The sequence below is a fragment of the Peromyscus californicus genome, unplaced genomic scaffold (genome assembly GCF_007827085.1).
Source record: "Peromyscus californicus insignis strain IS unplaced genomic scaffold, ASM782708v3 Scaffold_14__1_contigs__length_90479793_seg_2, whole genome shotgun sequence".
NCBI lineage: Eukaryota > Metazoa > Chordata > Mammalia > Rodentia > Cricetidae > Peromyscus > Peromyscus californicus.
In genome coordinates this window covers 788,036-810,483 of record NW_026294436.1, presented here as the reverse complement: position 1 = coordinate 810,483, position 22,448 = coordinate 788,036, and the positions used below count along the sequence as shown (strand labels likewise).

Genomic DNA, 22,448 nt, shown 5'->3' with positions numbered 1-22,448 from the left:
GGGCTCCACACACACACCTACATACACACTCGAACAAACACCTGCATACATACTCACATGCGTGCATATATACTCATAAACCTCTACACACATCTGTATACATACTTAAACACCTGTATACACATACACCTGCACACATACTCACACCCCTGCACACACATACCTGCACACATATTCAAATATGTACACACACAGACACAACCACACACAAGTGGTATTCAAAACATGATTCAAGGGAAGGGTTACACCATGTTTTAAATTTCGACTATAGTCTGGACATGAATACCCTGTGGAATATCCACTGAGACACCTGGTAATAGAACTTCCTATTCTCCCTAAAAGTTTGCTCATGGCACATTTGTTAAACACTTGTGTCAAATGTCATGGGACCTGCAGAGCTGAAAGACATACATTTTTCATTGCAAAGTGTCTTCTTTGCAGATTAAAAACTAGGCATTTGCCAATTCATACTGGAAGACGAATTCTTTATGGTACATAAATGCAAAACATATCCATTTGTACTACCTCTGTAGCTCCTGTGTAGAAGACTAGAGACTCATTAACAGTGATGGCACAGACAAATCCTGTGTAAATAAGATGCCCCTTTGAGGACTTCTCTGGAATTGCTCATGTTTCCTCTGTCATGTTGTGGTCAGTTTGGAAACTTATGAGTGTAGTACAACTATTTTTTGTGTTTTTATTTATTTCTGGCATTTAGAGGATGTAACACAGAGTTTGCAGTTAGAGAGTCAATATCAGATTCTCAAATATAGTCCACACCAGCTAGATGGCTTAGAGCAAAGTTTTTGCATTACATGAGCTCATTTGCAATAGATAGGTTTGGAAGCCAGCTGTTTCCCATTCAGTCTCCCAGCAACTGAGCTAAAGTTTAAGGACAAGTGTTTAGGGGAAAGTGGGCTGAGGGGATGAACAGGAGTTAGTACACGAATGTCTCTGTTTTGTTTCACCTGGTTTTGTTTTTGTGAAAAGAATGACAAATCAAAACACCATGCCATCCCTTCCTGGATAGATAACATTCCAGGATAACTGAATAGATGTAAGAAGTTTTCAGTCTTAGAATGATTCAAGTCTACAAATTATACTCACATCTCGCAGAGATCTTACTGCTCCATAAAGGTCTGTATTTATTCCACCTTCCTCCTAGGTCCTAAAGAACCTCTGGTCTGTCAGTCAAGGGGGAATACATAGGGAATTGAGTGGAAATATTAAAAGGTTATGCGTAGAGTAGAGCTTGTGTCCCGTCCATTTCTGCTCAGAAGACTGGAGTGCTCTCCTTGGGGCCTTACTCTATGTGGTGGCTAGCCATTAGCTGTCAATTTGACAAAGCTAGGGCCACTTGGGAAGAGAGCTTCAACAAGGAGCTATCCACTTTGGGTTGCTTGTGGGATATCTGTGGGAGATTGGCTCAATTAATTGGTGTGGGAAGACACAATTCGGTCTGTATAGCACCATTTCCTAGGCAAGGAGTCCTGAACTATTTAAAAGTGGAGAAAATAAGCTGAGCACAAGCAGGTAAGCCAGCAACATGTTTGCATCCTTCTCTCTCTACTCCTCACTGTGGGTGCGGCCAGCTGCTTCAAGCTCTTGCTATGTGATTTCCCTGATATGATGGACTGTAACTTGATAGATGTAACTTGATGTAATATGATGGAATTATGTGCCAGTAAACTCCGTTCACTCCTAATTTGCTTTTTGTTAGGGTATTTTATCAAAGTGAGAGGAAAGAAACGAGACCATCCTGTGTTGTTTCTGATTGCTTGTCTGCACAGGACACTTACGTTCTTTTCTATCTCTGCTCCACCCCCTCCCCATCATGAGCACTTTCCCAGGACCCAGCTCTTCTTTTGCCAGTTGCAAACTAAGTTTTCTACATTTTCTCACCACACAGAATATCATACCATGTTGTACATGTTTAAATGTCCATCTGTCTGAGAACTAAAGGTCTGGTTTCTCTTTTTTACCATTACTAAAGGGTAAAATTGTTTCTGGTAGGAGGATACATGAGTTCCTGCCTGTGGTACAGGAAGAACACTTACCATTTGAAGGGTGAATCCTACTCAGATCACTTGCTGTACATTAATTTCACATCCAAGTGAGTGGATACTGGCCATCTATTTTGTAGGCTGAAATATTTTCAAGTAATAGTTGCTGAGTGCATGCGGCATAAACTTAAACATGGACAAGGGAAAAAAAATGGTAGGAACTGACTGTGATTGAGCACTTACTGTGTACTGAACTTGAAATGAGTCCAAAAGTTTGGAATTATTCTTTAACATCCCATTATACAACAACTGAAACTTGAAATAATATAAAAACAGGTTATAAAACTCATAACTTGGGCTGGTGAGAGAGCTCATCAGGTAGAATGTTTGCTTTGCAACATGAGGACCCATGTTTGGTCCCTTGAGCCTATATAAAAAGTAAGGTATAGGTGTGCCCTTGGAATCTCTGTGCTTGGGAAGCAGAGACAGGGACATGCCTGGGGCTTACTGGCCAGCCAGTTTAGGCCGAATTAATGACTCATGACAATGAGAGACCACCATTTCAAAATCCACAATGAATTATATTTAAGGAATGACACCTGAAATTGACCTCTGTATTCCATATATTCATTCACACTTCTGCATGCACATATATACACATGCATTCACACAAATCTATATTCATATACATGCAAAATTTCACATATACACACATAAGCAAACACATACGTACACACATGAACAACTCATAGCCAGTAATTCCAGTGGTTTGATTCAAAACTGCTTAGTTGATCCAGGTATGGTATTATAGGCCTGTAGCCTCAAGTCTCAAGAGGCTCATTTGGGAAGACAATAATTCTAGCTTGAGCTACATAGTAAGACCCAGATTGTAACAAACCAACAAGTAAAAATAAGAGCTACAAAAACTTAAATAATTTTCCATTTTATACTATATTCCATGACCTGTATTCTTAAGGTCATTTCTGTAGGGCTGTAACTCCAGACTTCATCTATGGAGGAGAAAATGAATCAATGTGGGTTTGCTTTGGACTATATGGCTTGGGCAGAAGCTGTGTTGGGAGGAAAACTAGAACCTTTTTATCTGGAATGAACTCTCAAGACTTGTGGTGGTGGTGTTCTCTTTGTATATCACATCTAATGAAAAGTCCTTGCTTAGCCTTCTCACCTCATGGTGATTTAATACAAGGGTTGTAAGATCACTGAGTGATATAGCTGTAAGTTTTCCTGTGTCCTGCCTGGTCCTACAGACACTCAGACCCAAGTAAACACACAGAGGCTCATATTAATTATGAACTGAATAGCCTTTAGCTCAAGCTTCTTGCTAGCTCACTCTTATATCTTAATTTAACCCATTTCTGTTAATCTATGCTTTGCCACATGTTCCATGGCTTTATCTGTCTGCTGGCATGCTGTTCCTTGGGCAGTAGGCTGGTGTCTCTCTCCACCTTCCTCCTGTCTCTCTGCATGGATTTCCTGCCTGCCTCTAAGCTGCCTTGCCATAGGCCAAAAGAACTTTATTTACTAGCCAATAGGAGTGACACATATTCACAGCATACAGAAAGACATCCCATAGCAGAGTGAGCTCTGCCATTTCATTTCTAGAAATGATCTGCAAGTTAAGGAACTCATTGAGTAATAATGAATCTGTTCTCAGCATCATTATTATTCTATTTTATACCATGTTCTGTACTTGTGAAATGCTATTTCCTCAATGATAGGATGATGTCCACAAGATGATAGGAATGAGTTGATTCTGGTTGTTGAGTGCCAGTGAGCTGACGCAGAGGCCAGTATTTATTGGCATGAATAAAGACAACAGAACTCTATCTCTGGGAACTTCATTTGTTTTTAATTCTTGACTTTTAAAAAGTTTGTTTTATTTTGTTTTGGGTGTGTGTGTGATGTATGTGCAGCTGTGTGTATAGGAAAGCACACACATGCTCACATGCAGTGACGAGAGGATGTTGTTAGTGTCCTGTTCTGTCATGTTTTACCTTATATCCTTGAGACACTGAGAAAGCCCCAGAAACCCTTCTGCCACCTCTTCCCACAGTATTTGTGTCACCAGATTAAAAAAAAAGGCATGTTAAGCTTTTTACATGGGTGTGAGGATTCAAATTCAGGTACTCAAACTTGCATAGAAAGGACTCTTACCTCTGAGCCATAATTCTAGTTCCATTTTTTGGCCTTTCTAATTATAAAATGGAGATTTTTGTAGCTTCCTGCTGACTCATGGGAGTGCTCAGCAAAGTCATGGCCCTCCTCTTTCCTGTAATTCTTTGCAAAGTTGAAACTTCATAAATCTGTAAGGAGTGAGTGATCCTATATGTATCATGCCTGAAATGGGTCTGGTATAAAATAGAAACTATGGCATTAATGGTAGTCATTGTATAAGCAGTGAGGTGGAATTCCCAAGGTGCTCATTGTATGCACTGATAATGTACATGCTAACTTTACATCTTCAGCTCCATGAAGGACAGCACTCTTCTCCAGTGTTCTTAATTTTTGACAGGTTTCTCCTTCCTAATATTTGGTGACAAGTGGCCTGAACTTATATAGAAACTTTTTGGGTATTTCATTTTCCTTTTTGAGACAGGGTCTCATGTAGCCCCAGACTGGTCTCAAACTTACTCTGTAGCTAAAGATGGTGTTGAACTTCTGATCCTCTGCATCTATCCCCCAGTGCTAAGAGGCAGGTATATAATATAATGCCTAGTTTATGGAGTGTGCAGAACAGAGCCCATGGCTGTGCACAGATGAATCCAACACTCTACCAACTGAGCCACACTTCTTTCCTTGCTGGTATAAATTTTGAAGTGAATATTTAATTGGCCATGGTAGCTATATTTAAGGCTTTTTGTTACCATAATTTTGCATTAGCATAGAGAAAAGAGTATTTTTATTATTTCCCTTGATGTCTGACTTATTCATTATGAGATGTGTAAATACAAGTCCTTGACTAGCTATAGAAGAGTCAATCTCAAGTTACAGTGTATTTAAAAATATCCCTGCATCATGCTCAATCTTCTTTTAAAAATTTGTATATTTCATTTTAAGAAATAAGATCTTTTTGTTCTCCTAGGCTCAAACAGTTCTCCTGCTTCAGCCTCCTGAGTACCTAGGACTACTGGAGCATCCAGCCAGGCTTCTTTTATAAGATTTGTGTTTGCATGTGAGGAGATGAATATTCATATGAGGGTGTGTGTGTAAGCATGCAAGTGTGAAATAAAATGGAGGTCAGAGGTCAAACTCTAGTGTTGTTTCTTATACGCTATGCAGGTAGTTTTTCAAGACAGGATCTCTCCCTGGGACCTGGAGTACATCATTTGGCTGGGCTGTCTGCCAGCAAGTCCCTACTTCCTACTTCTGCCTCCTCAAGCTGGGGTTACAAACATGCGCCGCCACACCTGTAGTTTTTGGCTTCTCTTTTAAAAAGAGCCACAGCTGCCTGACATTGAAGAGGAAGCATGCTTCCCAAGTATCCCTGAGTCCCCGGCATGCAAAGGCCCCATAACACATGGAGATCAGTACACAAAGTGAAGCAAAGTGCTCTCCACACCAGGAGGCAGAACAGCCAGGCAAGGTGGGGCACCAGGGGCTCAGATCTCTGAACGTGCAGCATCTTCAACAAGAGGAAATCCATTGGAGAGGCAAAGAAGGCAAGGACCTGTCTGTGTAGACTTACAGAAAGCAAATATTTGGGAAGAAATTCATGTTTTAAGGTTCTTTCTTTTCAATGGCTTTCTTGGGAGTCATGTCTGAGCTGATAGGAGATGTCTTGGGAGAATGAGTTATGTTCTTCAGGTAAGGATGAGGATGGTACATGACAACTTTCCAGATGAATGCCCTGATCTCAGACAATCAGTGGTAGGGATATAGCTTTTCTGGGTGTGTATTTTTCTTTGTCTTTTTAAGAAATGTGGTAGGTATACAATAGTTATATATAATCCCTCAGGTGTGTGCAAATGTATATGTATATGAACAGATGTAGAGATCAGAGAATAATCTAAACCGTCAATCTTTAAGTGTTGTCAACCTTGATTTTTGAGGTAAGATCTCTCAGTGATCTGGGTAGAATTCCCTTATTTCTACCTCTCTGGTTCCAAGATTCCAAGTGAATGTCACAATTACCAACTAATGTTTTAAGTTTAAGGGATTGGACTCAGCTGCTCAAACTTGCAAGGCAAACATTTTACTGACTGAGCTACCCCCTAAGCCTTTGAATCTATTTCTGTTTTTCTTCATTTTGTTTGGTTTATTTGCTTTTCCTTAAATACCATCAGCACAAAACAGTATCAAGGTGGCTTTCTTTAGGGTGACATAGTCTTCTTCCCTTAATGGCCTTTTGTGTCTCTGAGAAGGCCACATCTTTATCAGCTATCATGTTGTTAAACTCAGAGCTGTCAGCCTCCAGTGACTTGTGAGTTGTGCATTGTGGGTGCTAGGAATGGAACCCAGGGCCTCTGCAGAGTGGCTCAGTGGCTGAGCCCTCCCTCCAGTCTCACCTGAATCTCTTGCAAGGTACTTTTTAGAACAGTATTTTTAGTCTAATGTCGGTCACCTTGGGGATGATGATTTTCCAGTGGTAAGCCTAGGGACTGCCAGTTGATGTAGTCAGAGGAACACTGTCATTGAAGCTTTGCCCACCGACATTTGTCTCAGCCCATCATCAACATAAGGTGTATTGCTTTCATGCTACCAATAGGATGGACTTCATTTACATCTGGGCTATTAAAAACAGTTTTTATTCTCTATGTTCACACATTCACGTTTTAGCCATAACATATTATTATTTCTTGCTATAATTTTATAGACTGATTTACTGAATCATAGAATGCCAGAATGTCCTGTATATCACATATAAGGCTCTGCACACGTATACAGTGAGTGCTGTGTGTAGTATACAGTGACTGCTGTGTATGGTATATAGTGAGTGCTGTGTATAGTATATAGTGACTACTGTGTATCATATATAGTGACTGCTGTGTATAGTATATAGTGACTGCTGTGTATAGTATATAGTGACTGCTGTGTATAGTATAAAGTTACTGCTGTGTATAGTATATAGTGACTGCTGTGTATAGTATATAGTGACTGCTGTGTATAGACTATAGTGACTGCTGTGTATAGTATAAAGTTACTGCTGTGTATAGTATATAGTGACTGCTGTGTATAGTATATAGTGACTGCTGTGTATAGTATAAAGTTACTGCTGTGTATAGTATATAGTGACTGCTGTGTATAGTATATAGTGACTGCTGTGTATAGACTATAGTGACTGCTGTGTATAGTATAAAGTTACTGCTGTGTATAGTATATAGTGACTGCTGTGTATAGTATATAGTGACTGCTGTGTATAGTATATAATGACTGCTGTGTATAATATATAGTGAGTGCTGTGCATAGTAACTGCTGTGTATAGTATATAGTGACTGCTGTGTATAGTATATAGTGACTGCTGTGTATAGTATATAGTGACTGCTGTGTATAGTATATAGTGACTGCTGTGTATAGTATATAGTGACTTCTGTGTATAGTATATAGTGACTGCTGTGTATAGTATATAGTGACTGCTGTGTATAATATATAGTGAGTGCTTTGCATAGTGACTGCTGTGTATAACATATAGTGACTGCTGTGTATAGTATATAGTTACTGCTGCTGCAGACTGACTTTAATAGCTGGTTTCAGAGGAGACAATGAAGCACAGATGAGGCAGATGAGGCTTGGGTAGTGGTGAAGCTGGAAGAAGGTATTGGTCTTGGCCTTTCCAGTTCTCCAGAAGCCCCCTGGCAGGCATCCTGTCTTTGTCAGACATTGTTAAGAGCATACCATCAGCACCAGAGCTCTAATACACTGTTTGCCAAGAGCCCAAAGAGTCTCTGACTCCTCCTTTGTGGTCTAATATTGCAATCTGACATTTTGCTCTGTTTTCTGAGTTCAGTCTGTGACCTGGGACATCAAAAGCTCTTCTTTCTCCAGTGTAATCCACTGACAGTCTTTTAACTGATTTTGTGATTCTCATTAGTTTTAGTACTATTTTTATTTTCTTTCTCAAAAGAAGCCCAAATCAAATTCTCAAAAGTCAACTGCACTAGGGTTTTGAAAAACTTAATTAAATAAACGACTGCCAAATAAAATGCTGCACAAGCATTCACTTGGTTACTGGAGTTAATTTGATCTTATTTATGTCAATAGGCAGTGTGTGTAGGTCTGTAACTAATTGCAATCATGTGGTAAATACACTCATCCAGGACATCACAAGTATGAAGAGACAGAATTGAAACATTTTTTTAAAATTTTTTATTTTTATTTTGCAATACAATTCAGTTCTACATATCAGCCACGGATTCCCTTGTTCTCCCCCCTCCGGCCCCCCTCACCTTCCCCCCAGCCCACCCCCCATTCCCACCTCCTCCAGGGTTGCCCTGGATTGAAACATTTTTTAATTATTTCTTTTATTTTTGAGATTATAATTACCTCATTGATCTTGTTCCTTTCCTCCCTCCAAACCTTCCCTATGCCCTCTTCACTCTCCTTTAAATTCATGGTCTCTTTTTAATTATTGTTACAAACATATGTGTGTATGTATATGGAGCAGAATAAGGACAGCAATAGACATGCTAAGAAGAATTGAAATATTTTTAAGGTCTTAAAATATGTACTGAGAAGCTAAAGAGACAGTTTACTGTGTAAAGAGCTCACCATGTACTCATGAAAAAATTGAGTTCTAATTCCCAGCACCCACAACCAAGAGTCAGGTATAGTGGTATGCACTTACAATCCCAGTGCTTGGGAGGCAGAGACAGGTGGAACTCTGGGAATCACTGTCTAGACAAATTGCTGAGCTTCACATTCTGTCTCAAAAACTAAGGTGCACAAGTTGACAAGTTGATTCAGAGGGTTAAAGTGCTTGCCAAGTCTGACAACCTGAGTTTGATCCCCAGGACCCACAAGATGGAAGGAGAGAACCAAGCCCTGCAAGTTTTCCTCTGACTTCACATGTACTCCATGGCATTGGGGTAGACAGTGAAGAGAGTGACCGAGGAAGACACCTGACATTAATCTCTGACTACTACATGTACACAGGAATGGACACACACACACACACACACACACACACACACACACACACACACACAAACACACACACACAGTTTCATATTTGTTTCCATAGTTTTACAGTAGGAATATAAGTAGCGAAGCTGCAAAACTATAGCTCTGACCTTGGCACTTGAAAAGGTGAGGTCTAAATAAAACTATTTTGCTGTCTTAATACTATCATTATCTCTAATGAGAGAGAACATCACAAGGATGTTTCAAATTGTACCTTAGGCAATAAATTATCTGCCAGAACTGTACTCACACTATTTCTCTCAGATATGAAACCATGGATCCATCTGCTCTGTCTGGTCACATTATATATCTGCTGTTTGTGTAGAAATTTATCCTGAAGAGCCCTGATGTGTCTACCATTGTCCTTTTCACTGGGAAGTGCAGTGCTTTGCATGAATTCCTGATAGTAACACTTCAACAACAATGCTCACTTTTCTGGTTGCTATTTTTAACACAGACACACTTTGCTGCCTCAAAAACATCTTTGTGTGCATAAGAATTGAATCTCCTTCTTGATGAAGACATGTCATTGTCTCCTCTCTTAAGAGTTAATGTTGGGCTTGCCTATCGCCTGGCTGTGGGACTAAGCCTCAGCAAGGCAGGTTCTTAAGCTCTGCTAAAGACATAAAAGGAAGGATTGTTTCTTTATTTAGGTAATGTTCTTGTTCTTAGAATCCCAATCCCTAGTATAGTTGCTATAAGCTGCAATGAGATTTGTGTGGATCTGTGGGCATTTTTGAGTTCTGACTAAGAAAGTTTTCCTTTCTCTTCTCCTTTGCCTTTCTCTGTTGGATGTTGGCTGGAGTCTAAGAATATGTTCCCTGGTACTCAGGCTTTCACATTCCGTCTCTGAAGCTCCCCTTCCTACCATGTGGCCACCTGCCACCATGTGGCTAATTTCCACGTCTGCTTAACTCAAACAGAATGCCTTTTTTTCCTTTATCTTTTCCATTCTCCTTCTCTGAGCAGCTACTGAGATTTTCAGTTTTGCCTGCTTTGGGGATTTCCTTTTTAAAATTTTTTTCTAAATATTATAATTTTATTGGTTATTTGGGAATTTCATAGAAATTCTTTGAGCTTCCAATTAAATCCATTCTTAAATTATTCTATTAAGGATGCTAAGAACCCCAAGAGGAAATCTTGATTTCCCTGGCATCATTTAGTGACCACAAAGAAATTCCTTGAAAATTCCAGTAGTATTATATGTGTGCCTGTTCATGGGAGTGCTTGTATATGCAATCACATGTGCATAAGGAGGTTAGAAATCAATGCTTTCCACGTTATTTTTTGAGACAAGGTCTCACCCAAACTGGAGCTCTTCAGTCCATCTGGGATTACAGGCACACACTGTCACACACAGCTTTTTACATGGGTTCTAGCAATCAAGCTCAGGTCCTCATGCCTGTATGGCAAGCACTCTACTGATAGCCATCTCCAAAGCCTACCAACAGCTGCCTTTTCATGTTCTTTTAGGCACTCAGTTTCTCCACAGCAGAATATGCTGTGATTCTCTTGTGGGTCTCTACCTGTGCTAATCTAGAATATTCAGAGAACACAGAAGGTCATATCTTGTGTACTGGGTGGAAGAAATCTCTTTGGTTTGAGTTCTACTGGTATTTCAGAGGCAGAGATTTCCATAGAGTCTATTGGTTTTCTTCAATTAAGCTTTTAGCAACTATGGGAACTTTTAACTTATAGTCATTAATTGTGTATGTTTAAGTGCGTATGTATGTGTTCATGTGTGCACATGTGTGTGCATGTGGAAGCCAGAGGACAACCTTGACTTTTTCCTCAGTCACCATCCACCTTGTCTTTGGAGGCACTTGTATGGAACTCATTAGATAGGCTTGGCTGGTTGGTCTGGATCCAAAGTTCTTTCTGTCTACAGTCCCCATGCTCAGATTACAAGCATGTGTCACCAGCCCTGGTTTTCTCCTGAATTCTGAGGTGAACTCTCATCCTTGTGCTGCCATAGTTAACACTTTGCATGCAAAGCTACCTCCCCAGCTGAGTGGGCCATTTAGAAACAGAGAAAAGTCTATGTACTCCAGCGATTTGTGGTCTAATGGGAGGCCAAAGGATGGACTGAAGGATTAGCATGTATAGTGACGGGGCAGTAAGGGCGTCTGCTAACATTTACTGAGGAAGCAGATGGTTTCCTAGAAGGAACCTTGAACCATAGCAGTGGCTGTCTGTCTATTTGTTTGCTTGATAAAGGATTTTGTTCTGTAGCCTGGCTCTGCAACATATTCATGGATATCCCCCTGCCTCAGTCGCTGGTGTGTCATCATATGCCACGTTTCCCAAGTTGTTTTAATTAACAAAAATATTATTTTCAGAAATAATAAATACCATCATTTTCTTTGGAATTATTTGCACTTATTTTCCCAACTGCCCTTCTACATTTCTGCATTCCTTTCAATAGATTATTGTGCTGCATCTTCATTTTTAACTAAGGAGAAATTAGAAATGTTGTTAGACGTAAGGTAGGAGTCAATCAGGCTCCACTTATCTGCAGTGTCAGAGCCAATGAAAAGCACTTTAAGGACAGCAGGTCTGAGAATCTGTAGCAGGTGGTCCCAGGAAAGAAAGACTAACATTCCAAAGCAAAGCCACCCTTAGCATTGACTCTGTGATATCTGATTCTACAAGGAGAGTCAGACTGCATGTCTGTGAGTCTGTAAACTCCCCAATTGTTCGGATTCCAAAAGGATGTCAAGTACCATTCTTACTTCCCCCAAGGACCTCAGGTTAGAGGCATCAGTTAATTAAATGTGACCCTTCCCAATAGCTCCCAATGTCTGAGTCACATGCTAGCAGGCTCCTTCCTCACTTTCTCGCAGTACAAGACACCTACCTCTTTTCACCATAAAAGTCTTAAAGCCAGGGCTATAGAGAAAAGCTGTCTTGAAAAACAAGACAACAACCAACAAACCAAACAAACAAATAAAAGTCAAGATGGTGAAATAAAAGAGAAAAAGCAAGCTCAGGAAATCAGAGCAGGAAAAGGTTGAGGGTTTAGAGTGCACAGATGAAAGCCAGAGAGAAAGCGGCAGATCTGTAGAGGAAATCCTTTCATTGAAGTCACAGAACCTGAAGCTGGAGAGATCGTTCAGTGGGTAATAGTGCATTTGTCATAAAGGACTGAATTAAAGTCCCCAGGACCCACACAAAAGGCAGAGAGTGTTTCTACTCTGGACTGTCACAGGCCAGCTAGCCTGTGGCTTATGCTGTGGAAAAACAACAACGGACCCTGGATCAACCAAGGACAGAGATGAGGACAGACTCCTGAGTTGGTCCTCTGACCTCCATACGCAAACCTGAGAATACTGTGCTGGCTAGGTTTTGTCAACTGGAACCAGGCTAGAGTCATCTGAGAGGAGGGAACTTCAGTTGTGAGAATGCCTCCTTAAGATTGGTCTATAAGCAATCCTGTAGGGCATTTTCTTGAACAATGTTTGACATGGCAGTCCATTGTAGGTGGTGCTATCTAATAGCAGATGGTACTGAATGGTATAATAAAGCAGCCAGGACAAGCCATGAGGAGCAAGACAGTAAGCAATATTTCCTCATGGAAATATTCCTGCCCTAACTTCCTTAGATAGTGAACTACAAGCTCAAGATGAAGTAAAACCTTTCCTCCCAAAGTTGCTTTTGGTCATGGTGTTTTATTATAGCAACAAAAACCCTGGTGTGAAAAATGCAGACAGACTGACAGACATACACAGACACACACACACACACACAGACACACACACACACACACACACACACACACACACACACACAAGTACAATCTAAGAGACAACAAATTTACATTGTAAAATTATCCTAAACCTACAGAAACTGCAAGTGGCATCCAGTTCTGCAAGTGGAGTTGAAGATGTGAGTTTTATGAAAAACATAGCTCTGTCTGAAAACATAAAAGTAGATCGCCAGCCCCTCTTCAAGCACTGTGAAGCTTTGCTCACCTTCATGGCAGGCAGTAGAGGCTCCTAAGATCTCTCAGGTAGAATTTTTCCATCAGATTCTCTCCTGAGGAGGCCAATGGCTTCTACCTCAGGGAGTAATCCAGGAGCTTCAAAGATGGTCACCACCGCTTTCTAGGAATCTAATCTTGGCTCCTCCACCAACTGCCTTGTATTCTCCTCCAATATGGCCTGTATCCAACTTAACTGTGAGCCAGAAATAGCCCTTTCTCCTTTAGGTTGTTTTGGTCAGGTGTTTTGTAACAGCAATGAGAAAATTAACTGAGACAAGCATGAGTATCTGAATACCAGGAAGTGTCCATCCTGGAATAACCTTAGGAGTGGCCAGAAAGGGTAAAGTCACTTACTTTCTCAAAGTAACACAGGTGCTAGTTGTGGCCATACTGCAAACATTTACCCAGTTCATTTCTAGAGTTCATGTTCTTTGTGAAATATTTACAATTTTATTGTGTTGGGGTGTGTGCATGTGTGTATGTGTGCACACACATGCCCTTATATGACTATATTTATGTGATTGTGTGTGTACTACAGAATAAATGTGGAGGGTAGATGAGAACATGCAGCAGCTTGTTCTCTTCTTCTACCATGTAAGTACCAGGGACCAGACTCATGTCATCAGGCTTAGCAGCTAATGCCTCCACTCTCTGGTTCAGTGTTCTCAGCAGTTAGGCAAATGCTCACATGCTGACTGGATGTTATTTTTCTTTCATACTCATGAGACAACAGCAGTGGCAATGTCTTTCATGGGTTTGTCCTCCTATGACTGTAGGTGTGTTTGGAGATGGCTACTCATACTAGTTGACATTCACATGTGTGGATGCACACCAAAGTACATGACATAGATTTGGAAGATCATATTCTTCCAGGCCAGCACTTTACCAATGGGGATATCAGGTGTTAGGAAGAGTATATGATGCATTTTGTGTTCAGTGTTTAGGGCACATACCATGACACTCTCATTTACCTCTGCTTCAGAAAGTGTACATGAATACCAGAGAGAGTTGTGTGAATATAAGTATAACCTTGAATTCACTCCAAAGTATAAAAATTCCAACTCTCTCAGGCTTTAGAACTTGACTGGTAATGAATTATTTGAAGCTCACCTCACAGTTGATCATGACGAACGGTTACTTCATATTCCTGGGATGGGACATTAGTCACAGGGGCAGAAGTCGGCTAAGGTGACAAGCTTGTACTCTATCTTGAATGATGTTAGGATCCATTGAAGTGTTTTAAGCATGGTTAGGTGACATAATTCAATGCACACATGCTTCTCAGAAATACAGGATTTTGTGTGAAGTATTAAAAACAAATTTTTATGCCTAAGATGGTTAATGTATCTTTGAAGCCATTACCTTTGCATTCTTCCAAATCTGTTAGTGTTGGTTTAATGAGATTAATATTTATTAAGTCTATAGCTCTGTTAAAGCTCCAAATTAAGTGACCCCTGTGACCTCTTCCTGTTCCTGCTCTTGTATGAGCATGCAAGAACAGTGCCTGCCCTGGCTTATAAGCATGAGGACACAGGCTAATGGTCTTATTTATGTCTCTGTCCTTTGGTGAAATCATACTTGTTGACATACATCTATAAATTAGACAGCAATTGTTAGGTGAAGATGGATTGAACCGGATACAATATTATATCAGTTACTTTCTAAACTTGGCATATATAAATGTAAGAGAAAGTCCCTTTTGGCTGGAGGATATCTCCGTTGGTACAGTGCTTGCTTTGCAAGCATGAGGACCTGATATGATCCCCAGAACATGTAAAAGCGGCTATGATGTGCACATTTGTAATGCTCATGTTGAGGTGTTGACAGGCAGATTCTTAAGGCTCACTGGCCAGGCATCCTAGCCAAAAAGGAAGGGGAAAACAAAGTGGTTACTAGATAGAAACAACCTCTGAATTTAACTATAGGCATCACACAAACACACAAATACATGTACACACACACACACACACACACACACACACACACACACACACACATCCCCAAGACAGTGTCCTCATATTTTCTTGCTAAAAAAACATAACAGCGCCGGGCGGTGGTGGCGCATGCCTTTAATCTCAGCACTCGGGAGGCAGAGCCAGGCGGATCTCTGTGAGTTCGAGGCCAGCCTGGTCTCCAAAGCGAGTTCCAGGAAAGGCGCAAAGCTACACAGAGAAACCCTGTCTCGAAAAACCAAAAAAAAAAAAAAAAATAACAGCATATGTGAATTTTAAATTCACTAGCAAAATATATGTTGAACCATGATGCTGCTTAGAGATTTGCTAGATGCCGTGATGCAGTGTCCCATGACACACAGCCATGATTCTTAGAGGTCCTTTAGCACGTTCTAGAAGATAGACCAGTGTGCTGATGGTCCTAGCTTAGTCCACTATAGAGACATAGGGGCAGCATGTAAATCAGCCAACAGCCGGGACAGATAGGAGGGGAGATTTTAGGATAGATGTACCCCTGAGATGGGCTTAGAAAAATGAATGAATAAATTATAAAAGTAATGGTGTGTGATGGCTATCTTTAACTGTCAACTTCATACAACCTGAATACCCTGAGAAGAGAGTTTCAAGGAGGGGTTGTCTACTGTCATACTCTCATACTGAGCTGGTATGAGGACATGTCTGTAGGCTTATCTTAAGTGGTATGGGAAGATATAGTCCACTATGGATGGAACCATTCTCTAGACAGGGGATCCTTGTTTTAGTTAGGTTTGTATTGCTATCATAAAGACATAAGGAAAGGACTTATTTCAGGTTATAGTCACAATTTATCATGAAGGGAAGTCAGGGAAGGAACTCAAGACAGGAAACTGGAAGCAGGAATTGAAGGGAGGCAATGGAGTCATACTGCTTACTGTCTTGCTAACATGGCTTGCTCATCCTGCTTTCTTATGCCACACAGGACAATGTTCTGAAGGGTGGCATTGCCTCCACTGAGCTACACCCTTCCACATCAATCATTAATAAGTAAAATGCCCAGTAGAGTTCCCTACACCCCAGTCATGTGGGGGCATTTTCTCCTTTGAGGTTCTGTTTTCCAAAATGACTCCAGCTGTGTCCAGTTGACAATAGCCCAAGCAGCATAGTTTCTGAACTATTTGTATGGAAAAATTAAGCCATGTATAAGCAAGCCAGCAATTAGACAAATGTGCATTTGTTTCTCCATGTCCTTAGCTGTGGATGTGATATGACTATAGGTACTTCCAGTTCCAGCAACTGTGATTTCCTCACAATGATAGACTGCAACTTAAAACTGTGAGGAAAAGTAAGCCATTTCTCCCTTATGTTGCTTTGTTGTCCAGATATTTTATCACAGCAACAGAAATTAAACTAAAATGGACATAAGTTTGTAAAGTACCAGAACACTGGGCTGTAAAGACTTTGGGGCTATACAGGAAGGGAAAGGAAGAAGCATGAGAAGTAGGCTTAAGTATGGGATACTGACCCCTGCAGAGGGATATTCAGAGCCAAGTAAAGTTTGCCTTTCTGTCTTTACAGCCATCTATGAGCAGTCCTGTGAGGTGTACAGACACCGAGGGAATAAAGCTGGCTTCTTCTATGTTGATTCTGATGGCAGCGGGCCGCTGGGACCTCTCCAGGTGTACTGCAATATCACTGGTAAGGGCCATGTTTTCCAAGCATGCTTAGTCTGTGCAACTGCCGGTATGAGATGGAAGGGAGTTTCTAGAACGGGACACCTGAGGGAACAAAATCTTACAGGACTAGCTTCAGTGGGAGAAGGATGCTATCTTGAAAAATATTAGGAATTAGCTTAGTTATTTTCAAGAAAGAGTGTAGAGGTAGCTTGGTAATGGTTGTGACACTATTCCCTGAAACAAGAATGAATCACCCACTGTTCTCTGTCAGGCTTGCCAAGGTCATCTTCTCTGTTAAAACTCAACAACAATAGGAAAAGGCGGTAAGAACAAAATAAATAAACAAACAATAAACAAGACATAAAAGTCAGTGGGAAGTCTTGATTCACAAAGGGGAAAATTCGTTCATAAATGGTTCTCTGGGCTGTGCCTCTGGGTGAGTCCTACCTTCTTGAGCTTCAATAGCTCCTCAGTGAAATGGATTACACCAAGAAGCTGTGAGGATAGTAGATAACCAGGTGTGTTGGAGCAGCAAGTAAATACCTAAAAAACAGCCCTCACCTCAAAAGGAGAAAGAGATAGTTTATTCTAGAGCCAAACAGAAGTTCCTGAGAACCGTGGCCTGAGAACATAGATATAGGTTGCCACAAATTCCATGTTCTGTCATGCTAATAGTTTCATGATGATTTTTTGTAAATCAAGATATTTTTCTAAATGCTAGTCAAACATCAGGTGGGAAGATTTCAGGAAAGCTGAGAGTCTCTGCTCTGAGCCTCACATGCTATCTGATGACTTTCTTAGACTTTAGATTTATGAAATACAGGAGCCACTTCAAATATTTCAAGACTACTTGCCAGACAGTCGCAGGAATGTTGAGTTATACACAGAGCTGGGCAATATGTTACTGTTCAATAGGCCAAGATTTCTCAATAAATGTGCATTGGATCTGCAACGTTTTGACTTGTTCCCAATCACCAAAGTTCCAATCAATTAGCTTTGTACAATATTCAATATAAGTATAGCCTCTTTTTCTGGGAATTGTAGTTCTCTTGTGTATCATCATCATCATCATCATCATCATCATCTACATCATTATCATCAATTCATCATCATCTTCATCAGAGAGAATGTTTTCTATGGAATATCCTGAGAGCATGTAATTTCTTTATAAACTAATTGCATAGGTTTAGAAATGGCATCAGAGTTTGAGCAGGTAAAAGCCCTTAGTGCCAAGTTCAGTGATCTGAGATCAATCACTGGACCCCACATTAGGAGGAGAGAACTGACTCCAACAAGATTCCCACATGTTATCCTTTGATTTCCACAGATTCACACTGGTACCATGTGCCCTCCCCACAAGTACAATACATGTTTAAAAGTGGCATTTCATGGTTAGTTTATTCTGTAATACAATTCCACCTTCCCAAACATTGATGTGGTAGGTTTTTAAGCATTTAGCTTTGCCAGTAGTCCTTCTGTGAATGACTGTCATTGATTGTTGGCACCTCTCTCTCTCTCTCTCTCTCTCTCACACACACACACACACACACACACACACACACACACTGTACACACATATACACACACACACTGTACACACATACACACACACACTGTACATACATGCACACACACATACACACAGTACACACACACACACACATACACACACACACTGTACACACATATACACACACACACTGTACACACATACACACACACTGTACACACATACACTATACACACATACACACACACATACACACACAGTACACACATACACACACACACATACACACACACACACACACACACACACACACACACACACACACACACACACACATTCACAGTTTATTTCAAGCCCTGGTCCTCAGAGATGCCAGATGCACCCTGTAATGAAGCAACAGAGTCAGGCCTCTCACATTTCATGGAGTATTTGTGCTCTAGGCTCCTCTCCAGTGAGGCGACATACTTACAGAGATCTTTCTAGACAGATAGTGCCCAAGTCGCTAAGGATATGCAAGAAATGACCCTATGGCTGGTCATGTGACAGTCAGCTTAGGAACACAGCCATGTGATGCTGTAGGCAGAGGGCAGTGGAGCCACTGCAGAGAGTGATGACAAAGTGGATTCGGCCATTTTCCCAACTGAAAACCAAGAACCGGACACTGGCCGAAGAAAGTGCTAGCTAGACCTTGTTGTTGTTGTGGCCTTTCTTGTTTGTTGGTGCGTTTCCACAGTACTTCATCTAGTGAAGAGTGGCTATATGTCAGCTACTTTGTAGTTGCCTTAGAGCAAGAATAGCAGTTGTGCTCTTTGCTGCTCTTGGTTGGAGTGACCCAGTTCTACTCAACAACCTAGTCTAGGACTGGACTGGACAATGTGTCCTGGTTCTGTTCAAAATGTAACTCGCACATAGCTTCTTAGTGAAAAAATATATATGCAAAATTTTAGGCTAGCCTGGAAAATCCTAATTCACTAAATGTACTTTTCCTAAGATTGCTAAGGTTTTTAGATATAAATTCCCCTGAAAATTGCTTTCCAAAAAGAGGTGTTTTGGCTACAAGAGAAAGCGAAGGAGACAAATGCTTACTGCTGAGTAACAGGTGTCTCATGTATCCAGGAGTTGTAGGATGGCTGCCCACTGCTGAGTGCAGACATTTCAGGGAGTTTAATTGGAGCTTACAAATATCATCTCTGTTAATTCCACCAGAAAAATCTAAGCAAATAGCTTTTTAAAAAATCTCCATCTTGTATGGAAGAAAGAGAATTTCAGAATTTCATGACTTACTGCAGGTAATAAACCAAGCAGCTATCCACCCAGCTGGGACCATGAATGCTCTCTGGCCCAGTCATAATCCATATCGCTGAAACATTAACTGGACATTCTGTATTGCATATATCTTTACCTTAATCAACATTTTGATTTTTGTTATAAAATTAATAAATGCTTATTGTTGAAAATCTGAAGAATGGAGAAATCTATAAAGAAATGCTAAAACAAATCATAATCCAAAATCAAGATATTAAGTTAACAAATTCTTAGAAATGTAAAGATTTTTTTCTATAAATGGATTGTGCATTTAAACACAATATACATTTAAATCACCTATTTTTATTTTAGTGTCCACATTTAAGCTTTTTCCTGTTACATTAAAACATACTTTGAATTTGAAATGTGTATATTAGAATAGCACAAAAAATTAAGCTCTACAAAGCAACATACATATAAGAACATAGAAGACTTTATTCATTCAGAACTGTGCTTTTGAACCCTGCCTCTCCTGGGGTTTATTGTTTGATAGTTTATCAATTGATGGCTAAAGAAGGTGTAGCTGATCTTATGACTTGCTGATTTGGTGCTGTAGTCGTGGAGGAACTAGACTTTGGGACTTGTGTCCTGATAATTCTGGAGACATCAGGATTCCCCTTTTGCGACACCTACTTTAATTAATCAAAGAATTTAAGAATAAAGTCAAAGGGAATCACCAGGAGAGTTTTATTATAGTTGAAAAGAAAAACATCTCAGGACAGATCAAAGTTGTACATCTCAGCAGCTGCCTAGAGAAGGAGAATGGAGAAGAAAAGGAACAAATGTGCTTCTTGAATTAAGGAAGCATAGGGATAAGCCATGTCATGGCAGAAAGCCAAATGGGGGAGGAGAAACTCAGAGAATGGGTGAGGACAGCCCAGTGGACCAGAAGAAGCATATGTGACATCTGGTCAGCATCTCATAGAAAGAGACAGGAGAGAAGAAAGCAAAGCTGGGTCTTTGGTGGGAAGACTTGGCTGAGTGTCATGGCTGCTTGTCTTGTAGGGACTGAGCTAGAGCATGAGAATTGTTGGAAGGAAAAGCACAGTATTGCTGTAGAGGGATAATTATTTCGGCTTCCTCTGGAGCACTGCCTACAGTGAACCTCCCTTCTTCCAGGTGGTGCCTGGGCTCTGTGATTGACTCAACTCACTGAAATGTTGGGCTCCACTGAGCCCAGAGATTCTACACTCTTCACTAGAAACTTTTCCATGATGGGCCTTTACTGTTGCCCTGATGCTGAGTCAACAGTTTAGATGGTCATAGATAAGAATTTCTGTAATGATGAGCAAGGATGAGCCTTTATTTTGGGAATCTTACACCTTCCATGTTGTTAAATAGGAGTGGATTGTGATGCTGTGAAATCTGTAACAAAGCCATCCAGAAAGTGTGACCTGAACACCAGGGTTTATGATGGCTGTCTTTACAAATGCCCATAAGCTGAGATGGGAATTGAATTTTTAAGTTTTTTTCCCTCAAAGATCTGGCAATCTGGGAAGCCAGAGAACTATTCTCCAGATCTACTTTCCCTTCCCATCCCCAGCTACCAAAATTTATAGAGAATTAAAACAGAGACAGCCAGTCATTCTAAAGTTTAATCTTGGTCCTCTAGGTAGGTAGTCAGTCTTGTCACTGAGATTTTCTCCGGCTCTACCTCTAATCACTATCATGTTTCTCTGTATATGGTTGTTGTTCTCATGCTCCCAAAGTCCTATTTAGGTTTACACGTAACTCTGAACAAAGAATTATGAATGTGCATATGTTGAGCTATTTATAAACCATTAACACTGTACATATAACCAGCACACAAAAAGTTGTTCACGATGTGTAATTGTAGATTCATTTCTAAAATATGAAACATAAATGTGGTCTTATAATATGAGGGAATTTGCATATTTTGTCAGTTTTTCTGATTTCCTGGTGAGCTTAGTTTGGGGGGGGCTAGGGTCCCAGAAAACTCAACTATCTGAAAAGCTATCCAGAGCTACTAGATTTCAGATTTTTTTTCAAGAATTCAAAGAAGAAATCTAAGAACCTGAGATGGTGGATTTTAAAGAGAAATTTATTGTAGATCTGCAAATGGGCAATTAAGAGAGAGAAAGAGAGAGACAAAGACAGTGAGAAACAAGGACAGACAGAGACAGAGAGACAGACAGAGAAAGAGACAGAGAGGCAGAGAGACACAGAGAGAAAGTAGACATTCTACATGGTAAGAATATGTTTCCAGGGAGCTACTAGGATGGGACATTCTAAAGGACATACAACAGAAACACATGTTCTGAGGGTAGAGTTTTGGCCTTCTGAAGTCAAAAGGTCACCCATCAGACACTTGTGCATTTGGTTTCATTGAATCTAGAAGAGACAAAGCTGGACTGTGCATTCCTAAAGTATAATACAGACAACTGTTGCCTTTGTGACTCGTATGTCAGTGTACATTATCTACAGAGCAAAGCTTTCATGAATCTGGCTATGTACTGCCTAGTAACATGGCATATTTAGTCCAACATTACTTTGGGTGCTCTCTGTGAATATATATATTTTTTTAATAATGCTAACATTTTAACAAAGTGAACTCAAAGGTGAATGTCCTCAATAATGTAACTGAGTGACTGTCAGAGAAATATAGTGGCATCCCTCCTTAAGAAGGAATTGACAGCATGTGTTATGGACCTGAACTGAAAAAAAAAAAAGAACAAAACAAAAACAGAAACAAAAACAAAACAACAACAACAACAACAAAAAAAAAAACCCGATTTTCTAGCCTGCCAACCTATCCTGAAGATTTTAATCATAGTAAGCCTTCATATTCTGTTTTCTAACCTCTCCACACCTTACACGCACACACACACACACACACACACACACACACACACACACACACACACACACACACACAGCTCACTTAGT

At 40.4% G+C, this 22,448-nt stretch overlaps 1 protein-coding gene across 2 annotated transcripts in view; it reads left to right on the top strand.

The window, feature by feature from the left end:
* Window positions 1–22,448, top strand: part of Cntnap5 (contactin associated protein family member 5) — a 915,960-nt gene that overhangs the window by 581,648 nt on the left and 311,864 nt on the right. For both annotated transcript variants that reach the window (XR_008217835.1, XM_052736717.1), the window contains exon 12: window positions 16,629–16,748. Coding sequence is in view for 1 of the 2 variants with exons in the window: in XM_052736717.1 (XP_052592677.1) it covers window positions 16,629–16,748 (120 nt within the window). In the remaining variant the exon portion in view is untranslated. The remainder of the gene's footprint in view (window positions 1–16,628; window positions 16,749–22,448) is intronic.